The sequence below is a fragment of the Salmo trutta genome, chromosome 11, assembly GCF_901001165.1.
Source record: "Salmo trutta chromosome 11, fSalTru1.1, whole genome shotgun sequence".
NCBI classification, from domain to species: domain Eukaryota; kingdom Metazoa; phylum Chordata; class Actinopteri; order Salmoniformes; family Salmonidae; genus Salmo; species Salmo trutta.
The window spans coordinates 16,518,599-16,532,239 of record NC_042967.1 but is presented as its reverse complement, the minus strand read 5'-3'; the positions used below and the strand labels follow the sequence as shown (position 1 = coordinate 16,532,239).

At 43.0% G+C, this 13,641-nt stretch overlaps 3 protein-coding genes across 4 annotated transcripts; all 3 read left to right on the top strand.

The window, feature by feature from the left end:
• The first annotated feature begins 2,868 nt into the window (after positions 1–2,868).
• On the top strand, positions 2,869–5,589 carry LOC115202324 (NADH dehydrogenase [ubiquinone] 1 beta subcomplex subunit 6). The gene is made up of 4 exons (XM_029766408.1): positions 2,869–3,170; positions 3,584–3,676; positions 4,193–4,237; positions 5,427–5,589. The coding sequence occupies exons 1-4, from the start codon at positions 2,895–2,897 to the stop codon at positions 5,490–5,492; spliced, it is 480 nt and encodes a 159-aa protein (XP_029622268.1). The 5' UTR covers positions 2,869–2,894; the 3' UTR covers positions 5,493–5,589.
• An 886-nt stretch (positions 5,590–6,475) lies between these two features.
• LOC115202321 (E3 ubiquitin-protein ligase Topors) lies at positions 6,476–10,531 on the top strand. 2 transcript variants are annotated; one of them, XM_029766402.1, is made up of 2 exons: positions 6,476–6,681; positions 7,383–10,531. In XM_029766402.1, the coding sequence occupies exon 2, from the start codon at positions 7,392–7,394 to the stop codon at positions 10,113–10,115; it is 2,724 nt and encodes a 907-aa protein (XP_029622262.1). In that variant the 5' UTR covers positions 6,476–6,681; positions 7,383–7,391; the 3' UTR covers positions 10,116–10,531. The 2 variants fall into 2 exon arrangements, with proteins under 2 accessions (XP_029622262.1, XP_029622263.1); XM_029766403.1 differs by having other exon boundaries at positions 6,478–6,543.
• A 992-nt stretch (positions 10,532–11,523) lies between these two features.
• LOC115202319 (uncharacterized) lies at positions 11,524–13,573 on the top strand. Its single transcript, XM_029766401.1, has 4 exons — positions 11,524–11,684; positions 11,930–12,425; positions 12,574–12,996; positions 13,236–13,573. The coding sequence occupies exons 2-4, from the start codon at positions 11,971–11,973 to the stop codon at positions 13,261–13,263; spliced, it is 906 nt and encodes a 301-aa protein (XP_029622261.1). The 5' UTR covers positions 11,524–11,684; positions 11,930–11,970; the 3' UTR covers positions 13,264–13,573.
• Positions 13,574–13,641: the final 68 nt, after the last annotated feature.

Sequence of the window (13,641 nt, the reverse complement as noted above, 5' to 3'; positions counted from 1 at the left end):
TCTAGCCAAGAGACACAGTGTGCCTTACCCAAACCACAAACAAATATATAGAGAAGGAGATCAGCTCTCTGGGTCCAACCTTGGTCCAAGCGATGACGATACCTCCTATGAACCTAATTCTGGACATTGATTTAAATGGCTTCGAGGTATGTCCTGCCCCCCATTTCAAGGGAAGATGTTTTTTCTTTTTACCGGAACCCCTGGCTGACCCAACAACACCGTAAAGGACATCGGTCAAGATTCTACTAGTGAGAGAGGAAGACGCCAGTTCCCCCAGTGCTGTCCGATGCTTATGGGGGAGTCGGAGATGGTCTTTCAATGGTCTTGTATTTGAGTGATGCTTGATAGGAGGGCGGTAGCAAAACCAGCCCCTTGCTGTAAATCAAAACTGGGTGTGTCCCTTTGCTTGTGCATGGGGCATCATCCTTACCAAAATGTTTTGGAAAAATACACGGAAAGGGTCATGGGTTCATTGATTTCCATGCAACTAAAGAGAGCCTGGTTTGATTGCCACTGTAATGTTTTCTTTATCCTGTTTTACTCTGAAGTCAATGGCACTATCGCTCTAACAACTCTGACCTACAGATGTAGGATCTTTAATTTGAGACAGTTTGCTACAGCAGGAAAATATCCTGCAGCAAGAGGAAATTATAATTATTATGTGGATTATAATTAATGGACATTTTTGTAGGGGTTGACACATTTTTCATAAGGGAAAATCAAGTCTGAAATTTCAAAGTGGAAATTACAAACTTCAGAAGCCTTTTTAAACCTCCCATACACTACAAGTTTTTAATTTCCTGCATTGCAGGAACGTTCTCCTGCAACAGGGTGATCAAATAAAGATCCTACATCTGCAGCAAACCTTTTATTTTTTCCCTTTTTCCTAAGATGCTGTAAGAGTCAAAGTCCAAAAGTAAGATGTGTGTGTGTATATATGTATGTGTATATATATATGTGTATGTGTATAGATATATATGTATGTGTGTGTGTGTGTGTGTGTGTGTGTGTGTGTGTGTGTATATATATAATATATATATAATATATATATATATATATATATATATATATATATATATATATATATATATATACTTCTCATAGAGAAGCTGTACACACACAGAGGAGACATACACTGATAAAGGTGGAGGGGAGGCCATTCTCCTAATCTAACTGCTATTGGGGTTGTGTCCGCTCTCTTCAACCTTCTGTGGTTTCTTTTCTTCCTGCAAAGAACGGAACACTTGGGTTAGGTTGCACCACAGACACTTTATTAGTGTGTGGTTTAGATAGAAGCTGCAGGTTGGATTACTGTACACTTGGTGGCCTCGGGATTCCGCCTGATATAATTCTATATTGTGCAAATCCTCATGGACTCTGATGAAAGGCTTATCAGTTTACTAAACTAGCTCTGCAGATGACACTGTTAATGACGCATCATTTGGGGCCTGTGTAATTTAAATGACTGGTTTAAAAACAATTCCCAATGCATTTGATAGACAGGACTGGTGCATATCTTTCGCTGGATGATGCCAATTCTTATGATATGCTACTAAAATCAATCACTATTGATTATGCTTTGGCGTGTTCTGTACACATGTAAAGCCGTCACAGCGTATCTGATTTAGAGTAAATCTTATTTCAATCAGATCCAAATGCAAAGACAACACACATCAGTTTCAATGGGGAAAAGTCCACTTTAAACAGAGTTTACGTCAAGCCTTTATGTCCTCTGTACTTGGAATATATAAGCCTATGGTCAGTTGGAAATAAATTCAGAATTATAATAAGAAAAGAGAGACATTTCAGATGGACATGTCAGTGGTTTTATTTGATGAGTGACATAAAACATCCGTATTTGACATAGTTTTCATGTCTTGAGTATTTTGACACTGTCCGTCATCAGAAAATACTCATGTCGTCAGCCAAAGACTGGGTGTTCGTTTACAGCCCAGTACGGGGAATGGAGGGAACACTCAAATATATTTGGCTGTAGTACTACTGTCAGGAGAACACACACTTTCTGTTCATTGATTTATGTATTGATGGCAACTTACACACTAGTTGATCTACTCTGTTACACTGCATCACATATGAATGAATGATTTTGTGGATGTGTAGATAAAGTCCACTATATTTCAGAAGACATTGATATAGTTTGCTTAACAAATTGATGATCAAGACAGTTGACTATACTGTATCACTAACTATTGATAATACATCACATTATCATAACTACTCCTTATTATAACCCATATTATGTACAAATGTCAAACATTTCAGAATGCATTTGAAGTGTAATGTCGAATGATTGAAAAAGCCCTCTGAAGCATAAGTGCTAGATGATGGCTAAGGTTTCACACCTCACCAGTCTATACTGGGCACAGATTAGATTACAGTTCGTCCTAGCCACTGTGCTTCTACATCTGCATGGCTTGCTCTTTGGGGTTTTAGGCTGGGTATCTGTAAGCACTTTGTTACAACTGCTGGTGTAAAAAGGGCTTTATAAAATACAATTGATTGAGGATTTGCTTATGCCCTGGGGACAGTGGTAGAATGGTCATATGGTGACAAGTGTATAATGTTGCAACCGCATCCAAACAAAAAACTAATTATCATTCACTGTTTATGACATGTTAATAGTAATTCACAAAATCATTTCCTATTCTAGAAAAAAGCATATGGATACATAATACAGTTTCCTTAATTTTTGATGAATGTAAAAAATGTAGTTAGCAATTGTGTGTAGCATATTTTGCACAATGTATCAGAGAAATCAGTGATCATGAAAAATCCCTGTTTTGTTTCCTCCTCCAGCCCCGTAGATGTCACTCACACACTCAGCCAAGGTGGAAAATGTGTAGTTACCGTTGTCGTTGACTGTTCTCTTCTTCATGAGTTTTGGCCGTGCACTCCATGGCGATGTCCTCCATGGTGTCATTGTAGTGAGGTTGAATATCAAGAAAATAAGAACTAGCTCTTCTTTAATCATGACTGGTTACACAGCAGACGAAAAGCTCCGCGTAGAGCAGATTTCAAACCTCAGGAGGAAATGGCTGAAGGACCAAGAGCTCAGTCCCAGAGAGCCGGTGCTGCCAAAGACAGCCCCCGGGCCGGTGGCAAAATTCTGGGCTGGCTTTCTGGAACCGAAGACCCTGTGGAGGCTTTACGTGAGTTCATCATTTTGCAATTTCATTCTAATATATCTCAACGAACAACGCTGTGTGAATTGGATTAGAATGACTAACTAGCTAGTATTTGTGATAGCTACGTGCTATGTTTTTGTTTTGAGACGTCGGTGTTACTGTTTACTAGCTAGCCTAGCCAGTTGCATGGGTCGTCACTAGTTACCATAGCCACATAGTTGCATGTTGTCGCTCGTGACAGACGGGTTGACTAGTATTCTCATGCTTGGTGTGATGCCAGTCATCTGTGCCACTGCCAACCTGAATGTAACATAGCTCCTGGCATGTTGCTAACTAGTAGTTGTACCGAAAAACTGCATCAACTGTTGTCAGCAAGAAATCAACAACACCTGTTAACATTTGTGACACACGTCCCCTTTGTGTTGTTCTCTTTCCAGACCTACAAAGTCTACACTGGTGGAGTGTTCGCCTTGACCCGGTTGCTGATCCCTGCCTGGGTTGTGCATTATTACGTGAAGTATCATGTTGCTGTAAGTTCAATCAATTCAACACCAACAATAATGTTGTCTTTTCATTCATGTAGTGATGTTGTTAGGAAAACCTGTTCCTGGAGTGTAAGAGGATTTTGGCCCAACCAGACACCACCTGGATTCTTCCAACCACCTCACAGTCCTAATTGGTTAAATTCATAACACCAGGCCTCCCAGCTCTAAATCAAACATGAAATGCCAGGCTGTGTCACTCAAAAATCAGCATTGCTAATGCTTTCCACTGACCTACTGCCTAGACAGACTGGTCTTGATTTAAAAGGCTGAGACCTAATGTTCAAGAGGACTGATAATGTGTTTGACCTTGGCTGTTCAAAGTTTATTGTGCTCCGATTTATGAAATGTTATTATACAGTAGTGGATTGCAGTTTTTAGCCCTGTGTGTTGGTGTTCATTCACTATACCTGCTCTATTGAAAGTTGTATCATGCATGTGTCATAGAAGAGTCTTCAATTCAATCTAAAACATTGACCTGTCCTGCTTGTGTGTTTGTCACAGAAAAAGCCCTATGGCATTGTGGAGCTGAAGCCCAGACTGTTCCCTGTAAGTACATCTCATGTGTTGTTATAGGAACACGATTAAGCCTAGTCCTGGATGGAAAAAGCACATACAAAGAAGAATCTCCATTGTAAGTGCTTTTTAGTCCAGACTACGATTAATCTGTGTCTGAACTGTCTCTTAGTGTTACAGTGGATTCACTGCCCACTGGGCAAAAACAGGTTGAAACATGCATTGTTTTCATGTCATTTCAATTGAAAAATGCAAATGTCAACAAGGAAAACTGATTGGTTTTGCAAAAGTCATTAACATAAGGGAATTTTGTAATTTTTTTCACTCAACTTTTAACCTAAATGACTTGGTGACATTTTTGGTTGATTTCACAATGAATTCATATTAGTTGACAACTCAACCAAATGTAAATCAAAAGTAGATGTTGAACTGCCATCTGTACCCAGTGGGTGGGCAGAAGGGTTGGGTTAAGTGCGGAAGACACATTTCAGTTCAACACATTCAGTTTAACACATTCAGTTGGACAACTGACTAGGTATCCCCCTTTCCCTTTCCTTTTGTATTGATGATTGGACAAGATGGTGCCGACCAGAGCGGGTCGCCTTACTTCTAGTCCTTAGGAAACTTTGCAGTGTTTTGTTTTTTATGTATTATTTCTTACATTGTTAGCCCAGAAAATCTTAAGTGCTATTACTTACAGCTGGGAAGAACTATTGGATATCAGACTTAGATGTGTGTATTAGGTAGTTGTTGGGGAATTGTTAGATTACTTGTTAGATATTGCTGTACTGTCGGAAATAAAAGCACAAACATTTCGCTACATTCGCATTAACATCTGCTAAATGTGTATATGTGACCAATAAAATGTGATTTATTGCTTAGATTTATTTACACATGCATGTGACACAATGGTGCACTTTGGCAGTTTACAGTAAAGAACTGAATTGCAGTGCAGCTTATATATAAACTGCACTACAATTGTGGCCTACTACGGTAACACAAAATGTCTTTTAGCAGATGCTTTTACCCAAAGCGACTTAGTCATGCGTGCATACATTTTGCATATGCGCAGTCCTGGCAATTGAACCCACTACCCTGAGCTACAACGGACCACAAAAGCCCTGGATTCCCAGACAGCTTTCCTAGACCTTGTAATGAAAGAGTAGGGACATCTAGTAACTGACTCTTTCATTATCTGTTAATTTTCCCTGTCTGTGTTCAGGGCGACGCCATCTTGGAGACGGGAGAGGTTGTTCCAGACCTCCCAGAGAGCCATGGTCACCACTGAAGAAGACACAGTTGAAAGAGTTACACAATGTCTTTTTGTCCCTGCCCTGTTGTAAAAACGTTATGTATATGTCATTAAATAATATTTACAATACTAATATATGTCAGAGATGTATATTTGGACAAGAATGTGGGGGAAAGAGTGCTGCATTTATTTGAGTAATTCAGATCCGGTGTTTCAATCAAATTTTATTAGTCACATGCGTCTATTAACGACAGGTGTAGACCTTACAGTGAAATGCTTACTTATGAGCCCTTAACCAACAATGCAGTTTTAAAAAAATACGGATAAGAATAAGAAATAAAAGTAACAATTAATTAAAGAGCAGCAGTAAAATAACAATAGCGAGAATATACAGGGGGGTACTGGTTAGTTGAGGTAATATGTACATGTAGGTAGAGTTATTAAAGTGACTATGCATAGATGATAACAACAGAGTAGCAGGGGTGTAAAAGAGGGGGGGCAATGCAAAAAGTCCAGGTAGCCATTTGATTAGATGTTCAGGAGTGTTATGGCTTGGGGGTTGAAGCTGTTTAGAAGCTTCTTGTATCTAGACTTGGTGCTCCGGTACTGCTTGCTGTGCGAGAGCAGAGAGAACAGTCTGACTAGGGTGGCTGGAGTCGTTGACAATTTTTAGGGCCTTCCTGGTATAGAGGTCCTGGATGGCAGGAAGCTTGGCCTCAGTGATGTACTGGGCTGTTCACACTACCCTCTGTTTAAACGTTTAAAATAATAGCTCTGCAAACGATGTGACACAAGTAACCAATAGTGTAACCAAACTCACAATCATAGTTGTTTGTATATTATGGATGGCTATGGTTTATTAGTACCCCACTGTCCAATTTATGTCCATATTTCGTTTGTTTCCAGCTAATTCATCCTCTGTGTTAAAAGTTACTAACAATAGGTGGCGCACGAGACCATAAAAAAAGTACTTCATTCCAAAGCGGAAGGTAAACGCCCTCCAGTATACCATAATCCTTTGCGGGTTGTTTTTTTTAAACGTAGCATTACATCACGGTATGAAACAGGAGGCCAATTCCAAAGAGTGGTAAACAACCAAATTAATTTACTTCTCTTTAATACACATGGAAATAATGAAATATGAAAAGATTATATGAGCGGTCTTGAGTGTTTTCGCCGACAGGATTCCTAGACATTTGCCTCGGATCCCCGGCTTTTTATTTTGGTAAGCAAAGGGACGAAAGATGGCTAGCTCAAAGCTATTTTGCTAATTTACCCAAGCTGTCATTCATCACAATTCAGACTCACAAACATGTCATAAATGCATAATTACTTGTCAGGATTATCGGTCAGAGATTGGGGCCAAAGTCAACCATTATAAGTGTCCACTGTCCAACCCTAGATGAGTCAGAACAGCTAACGTAGCTGCTAAAGTTATCTATCGAGCTAGCTAACGTTAACCTTACCAAGTAAACGACACGTTCAAGTAATATAACGTTACATGGGAAGTTATTGGGCTTTATTATAATTTCACAACTGTGGTGGGGTAATTGTAAGATTCTGTTGAAATTGGTTGACACTCATTTTGCCATCTATGGTCAATGTGGCTAAATGGCTCTGACACAGTCAGCTGTGACCCCCTGTAACGTCCCAATCTTTATATTATAGTTTTCTGATTATGTAAGACATTGGATAATGACAACATGTTTAGATGCTGGTCTTAGAAAATTCTTCCCTGTTTGCATTAATACCTTTTAAAATGATTTGTAAGGGTGTGTTGATGAAAGAGTTGTCTGTGCATCTGCCAATGGGCCTAGCTAGTGACAGTATATTACAGAAAATAACGTTTGAACAAAGTCAGTGCTGTGTTGTGTCCCTTCTTTATTGAAAACACTGTTTAACACGAGGCAATATTTTCTTCCCTAGACCATCACTATGGCAGCAGCAAAGATGACCTTACGGCTACTCAAGAAGAGTGCCCCGGACAAGACCTCTGAGGTTTTGTCTGCCGAGGCGTCTCCAGACTCTAAGTGCCCCATCTGTCTGGACCGATTCAACAACATGGCCTACCTCGATCTCTGCTTGCACAAGTTCTGCTTCCGCTGCATCCACGAGTGGTCCAAGAACAAAGCCGAGTGCCCGCTATGCAAGCAGCCATTCAACTCTATCTATCACAGTATACAATCAGAGAAGGACTTCAAGAAGTATGACCTGCGGCCCACGGAGAACGGTTCCTTTGGGAGTTTCGCAGGGGAACGGTTCCGCTACCGCACCACGCTGACGGGGGCGCGTCGGCAGGACCAGAGAAGGACGTCCCCTCCCCCCGACAACGGGGTCATGTTCGAGGCCCTAACGGGGGCTTCCCCCCCTCCTCGGCAGGACCAAGGCCTCCGTCGCATGATGGAGCGCCTGGCGGCCAGAAGGCAGGCAGAAAGCGAGGGCCGGACCGTGCGCAGCCTCCGTGAGCAGGAGATGATCAAGTTCAGACGGGCGCTCTACCGGCGAGGGGTGCGAGTGCGGAGCGTGCGGGACGGCGGCCGTTCCCGGGACATCTCGGCGGAGTTCTTCCAGAGGAACCCGGCCTGCCTGCACCGCCTGTTGCCCTGGCTGAAGAGAGAGCTGGTGGTGCTGTACGGTGCTCACGGCTCCCTGGTCAACATTGTGCAGCACATCATCATGTCCCGCATCACCCGCTATGACATGGAGGACCGGGCCATCCAGGAGGAGCTGCAGCCCTTCCTCCAGGCCCGCACCGATCACTTTCTGCACGAGTTTGTCAACTTCGCCCGAGCACCCTTCAACATGGAAGCCTACGACCAGCATGCCGTCTACGACTGCCCTGCGCCGTCCTCGGACGAGGGCAGCAGCTCCAACTCCTCAGTGATCGCCATCTCCGAGGATGAGGAGGGGGGCGATTCTGTGGAGCTGGACCCCGTGTCCGGGGTTGCCCTGAGCCAGTCAACATGGGACGACGAGACGCCCGGACCTTCGTACTCCACAACAGAACCCACCAGGGCCCTGCTGCTATCAATCATAGACTCAGACTCGGAGAGCAGTTTGGGGGAGGAGTGCGGAGCAGTGTCACAGCCAAAGGCCCCTCGCCTGACTGCAGGCTCTGCTCGGGTGAAAACCGACAAGGATGGACCGGCGTGTACGTCCTCTGGCGATGAGGATTGCATCATCGTGGGCTTTGTAAAACCCCTAGCTGAAAGGACTCCAGAGCTGGTCAAGCTGTCCTCTGACTCAGAGGAGTCTGTTCTGGAGGAGAGCAAAGACGAAGTGCCCAGGCTGCTTCAACACATCCGCTTCACCAGCCTTAGCCCCGCCTCCTCTCAAGGCCAATGTCCTGGGAGGGCAGAGGGGATGGAAAGGGAGCAAGATGTATCGTGCTCCAAGGAAAGACGTAACACCTCACCCTCAATTAGACGTGAGACATCCAGTAAGTCAACAAGCAAAAACAGCGGACAAACTGAGAAAGACGGCAGGAGATGTCAAAGTCGCGATAGATCTAGAGAGAGGCCACGGTCGAGAAGCAGAGACCGGAGGAGGAGGTCCAGGAGTGCCGACCGCAGCCGCTCGACCAAGAGCCCGGCCATCTCCATCAACAGCGATAGCACTCTGTCCAGAGGCAGGAGGCAGTCGCGCTCCCAAAGCCGCGACCGCTCCCACACTAAAGGAGAGAAGAAGAGGGACAATAAAGATGGCCGCCGATCAGGCCGCAGCCACGACTCATCGTCGCACTCCTATCACTGGCACTACTACAGCCGGGAGAGTGAGAGGGACAGCAGCGCCACACTCTACACAGAGAGGAGGACCTACTACTCCAGCTCACACAGGAACATCGATTGCAGGTCCCCATCCCAGAGCCAGAGTCCTGATTCCCACCGGCGGGATAAGAGGCGCTCCAGAAGTCGTTCCAGCACGTGTTCGCCGTCCGGTGCTCACAGGAAGTCTCGTCACGAGAAGCCCAGCGGGAAGAGAAAGTACAAATCGAGACACCTGGAAGAACCTGACCCCAAAGACAAGTCCTCCAACGCCCTTGACGAGCCTCCCTCCTCCACCACCTCGTCCTGTGCGAAAGACAAGAAGAAGAAGAAGAAGAGCAAAGAGAAGCGTCACAGGAGGTCCAAGGAGAAGTCGGGGGGGAAAAGGAGCAGGAGCCTCAGCGTGGAGATCATCTATGAGGGCAGCTCCTCAGAGCAAACCAGGAAGCACCAGAAGAAGAAGAAGAAGCACAAGAAGAAGGGCAAGAGGCACAGGAGCAAAGAGCGCACAGGGTCCGGGAAACACTCGCCCACTGTCATCACCATAGACAGCGACAGTGACCAACATACTGCCGCAGGCGCTAACGATGCTAACCACACCTGCCCGGTAAGCAGCAGCACTAGCAACTACGTGCTAGTACCTAGCACAACCACCACCACAGGCAACCCTGCAGACTCTGGCCTGCTGGAGTCCATGTTACAAGGCTGGGAACAGCAGATTCCACCTGTGGGTCTGGACAGTGGAGTGTTGGAGGTCAAGCCTCCTCTAACTGCTGCTGCTACTGACACACCCACACATAGTGAGGGGGTTCTATCCCAATCTGCCTCTGCGGATGAGGTGAACTCTCATAGCCCTTCAAATGACAACACAAGTCATTTTTTGCAAGAATCATAATGCTGGCCCCGGTGGGTAGGAAGACATTTCATTTACCTTTAAAAGTTACTTTTACACATCACTATGTAGGATATTTGATATGTACTGTTCTGCCAAAAGGTGCTCTTTCATTTGGGATGTGCCACTTTGCTGTATGAGGTTAAAAAAAAAAAATAAAGGGTAAAATATTGGGGTTTATTTGTCATATTTACAGTGACTGTCTGTAAGGCCTACATTTAAAAAGTATTTGTATAAAATACTTCAACTAATTTCTTATCAGTCATTCATTTCTATGCATCAATCTCGGGGATAACATGGGCTATAAAGCTGATGTAGCTTGTACCGTCGTGTTGAAACCAAACACCTTTTCTACCTGCTGCTCATGTAGTCTGATGGAAAACTGCTCTTAATACTCGCCAATAAATCAATATGGGAAAGACTGTTGTAACTGGAGTTGTAAATAGTAATAAATGTTTCTAAACTGAAATCAACAGCTGAATAAGTTAGCATTGGCCAGTGGCTTAGTTGGAGGCCACATATGTAATGGTTTCTGCCTGAGTGTGTATCCTTTCATTTGGCTGGCATGAGAGTTCTAGACCCTTACAGATGTTGCTACGATTAAGATGCTAACACATCACTCAAGCTTATTCTAGTGTGATAAATGAACACACAGCAGGCTAGTGGTTACTTTGCAATGCTTGCAGTTAGCCACTGATTCCTTCCAAATGACTCATTGTTGAATTTGCTATTTCCAACTTGTTGTGTAATCTTTATGGCCGATGAGCACCGATACGTTTTATCTATAATTTCTCTTCATTATTTGTCTTCATATGACAAGGATTAAAATGGATTTGCCAGTAGATTGTCGACTTGATTCATGATGACTGCTAGTTAAGATTTTGAAAGTAAGATGTTGACATGATCAGTCCAATCAAAGCTACAGTACATATAACATGATTTGATGTCATTTTATCTGTGGCCAATGACCTTGAGCCTTCTTGGAAGGGCACTTGTAATATAACTCTATGGCAGGACCCAAAGGGCTGAAATTTTGCATCTACCCTTACTAAGGACTTAGAGTTGGTGATGAGGTAGTGTCTCCATGAGTGACAGAACACTGAGCCAATCACAGCGCAATGCTCCTATTTTCTGCTGGCTCGCCCCACCACCACAGAAAACGCTGAGCTAGGCTGAAACACCTGCATTTTATAGCTGCCTTACTCAAGAAAACTAAAAAGAGACCATGTGTGTATGCGGCTTTAGCAACTCAATTATATATATATATTTTTTACATTGTTTGCAAACTGATATGTGACACATATGAATGCCAAAATGACATGCAAAACAGGCAAGCCCCCCCCCCCAAAGAAAAATGTATGTATATATATATATATTTTTTTTATTGTAATTTTTATTTTATTTTGCAAAACATGTGGTGCTCACTTGTCCTGAATGACGGGTCAACACTGCAAGACTAGACCAAGAAATGAAACCTAAATAGGCAAGATTGGCCTGCAGTCAGGAATTGAAACCTAAGCGCTAGGTTTCCTAAGCATACGGAGTATTCCTGCATTTGTCTGGCAGCAGCAGGTAAGAACAGTCTCATCTGTTTTTCGAGACACGTTAACTTATTACTGGACACTTGGCTATCAAACAACCCCTGTTTACTTAATAAATAAGTCTTTACATGATCGTGTTATATGCTAGTGTAATAATTCAGCAAATTTTTAAATATTATTCAGCCATAACAATTTAGTATAAGAGTTTCAGCCTTAGGAATTTGCAATTATGTTAACTTACAAATTGTAATTGCAATGTATGAACTTAAATTACAGCTCATTTCAGCAGTGGTGTATTTAACAGCAGTTTGGTTACTATGGATGTTAACCCTGACTCCCCATACTACATCGACTTGCTTGACAGCAAGACTCATCCTGAAGATCACAGAGAATATGTGATGTTTCATGGCTGCTCAAAAGAGGGCGCAGAGTTGATAAAAAGGAAAGGTTTCAAACCATCAAGAGCAGATATTAGCATGCTTGGTGCTGGTGTTTATGTTAGTCGGGACATCCGAAAAGCCTGTAAATACCCTCTTGATGTTCCTGACTCTGAGAAAAGAGTACTAAAAGTCAGAGTGGATGTCGGCAGGGTTAAGGTCATAGACCGGCAGAACCACCCCATGCAGAAGACATGGCACACTGTGCATGGCTTTGATACTGCCTGGGTTCCACCTGGTGTTGGCATGGTGCGGAGCAACCAACAGGAGAACTGTGTCTATGAGCCGAAGAGAATCAAAGTCATTGAGGTGATGAAGGTTACCGAAGAGAACTTGTAAGTATGAAAAACTGTTCAAGTTTCATATACAACACTTTTTTTCAATAAATGTAAAGATATAATGTACCTTAAAAATAATTAACCTACTGAACACAATATAATTTCTTACATAGCTATAAACACAAATGGTGTTCCTGTCTTACAGATCTCAGTATGATCATCTTCAGAGTGGAGTCACCCCTGAGGACAGCCACGTCTACGTGATGTATCATGGAACATCAAAACAGGCTGCAGTAGAAATACAGAGAAATGGATTCACACCATCCACAGATGGCACACTTGGTGCAGGTGTCTATGTCAGTCGAGACATCAGAAAAGCCATTAAATACCCCATTGGTGCCGATGACTCAGACAGGATGGTTCTGAAAGTGAAGGTGAATGTTGGCAGAGTTAAAGTCATCAACAAAGAAGGTCATGACAACCAATACGACTGGCACACTCGTGGTTTTGACACTGCCTGGGTTCGACCTAGTGTTGGCATGGTGACGAACAACCAAGAGGAAGACTGTGTCTACGACCCAAAGAGAATCAAAGTGATGGCAATGCTGGATGTCGCTAACTTAAAAAAGTAAATGATATTGAGCCACAGTCATATAACACAATCAGTAAAGTAATACTTTTTTCAAGAAAGACTTACATTTTAGTCATTTAGCAGACGCTCTTATCCAGAGCGACTTACAGTAGTGAATGCATACGTTTCATACATTTTTTCTCAGTACTTGAAAGACTACTTGATACCAGATCATATGCTATGCTTACCCTACTTCAGGTTTTGATTGAGGTGTTTCTATTTGATTCTTTCCCCAGGGTAAACCCATGGTTAACCCATGGTTAAACACTATGCAGTGGAACTGATGGCGTTCTGCATTCAGTGGGAGCATCCAGCATCACTTCATGGTCATCAGAAGAGGATGGTTAGAATCAGACGGTCCCACATGATACAGCTCATAGGAAGTAGAAGCTGATGATTTGACATGGCAATCTATAAGCAATCAATCATATAACCTTATCATATCAAATATTTTCTAAATATAATCAATCATATTTACTTGATGTCAATAATGCATGTGTATCAATGATCATATGTTTAAAAAAAGTTTTTTCTTCCTGATATACATCTCAAATAAATATGTCAAATTTCCCCACATTGTCTGAGTGTGTTTCCCTTTTCCCCTTAGAATATCTAATCCGTTAATCAGCAAGATAAAAGGGA

Coding starts and splice junctions, on each gene's coding strand:
- LOC115202319 (XM_029766401.1), top strand. CDS start 11,971: ATGGATGTTAACCCTGACTCCCCATACTACATCGACTTGCTTGACAGC. Junction 12,426..12,573: donor AAGGTTACCGAAGAGAACTT/GTAAGTATGAAA, acceptor CCTGTCTTACAG/ATCTCAGTATGATCATCTTC. Junction 12,997..13,235: donor GATGTCGCTAACTTAAAAAA/GTAAATGATATT, acceptor TTCTTTCCCCAG/GGTAAACCCATGGTTAACCC.
- LOC115202321 (XM_029766402.1), top strand. CDS start 7,392: ATGGCAGCAGCAAAGATGACCTTACGGCTACTCAAGAAGAGTGCCCCG.
- LOC115202324 (XM_029766408.1), top strand. CDS start 2,895: ATGAGTTTTGGCCGTGCACTCCATGGCGATGTCCTCCATGGTGTCATT. Junction 3,171..3,583: donor AGACCCTGTGGAGGCTTTAC/GTGAGTTCATCA, acceptor TTCTCTTTCCAG/ACCTACAAAGTCTACACTGG. Junction 4,238..5,426: donor TGAAGCCCAGACTGTTCCCT/GTAAGTACATCT, acceptor GTCTGTGTTCAG/GGCGACGCCATCTTGGAGAC.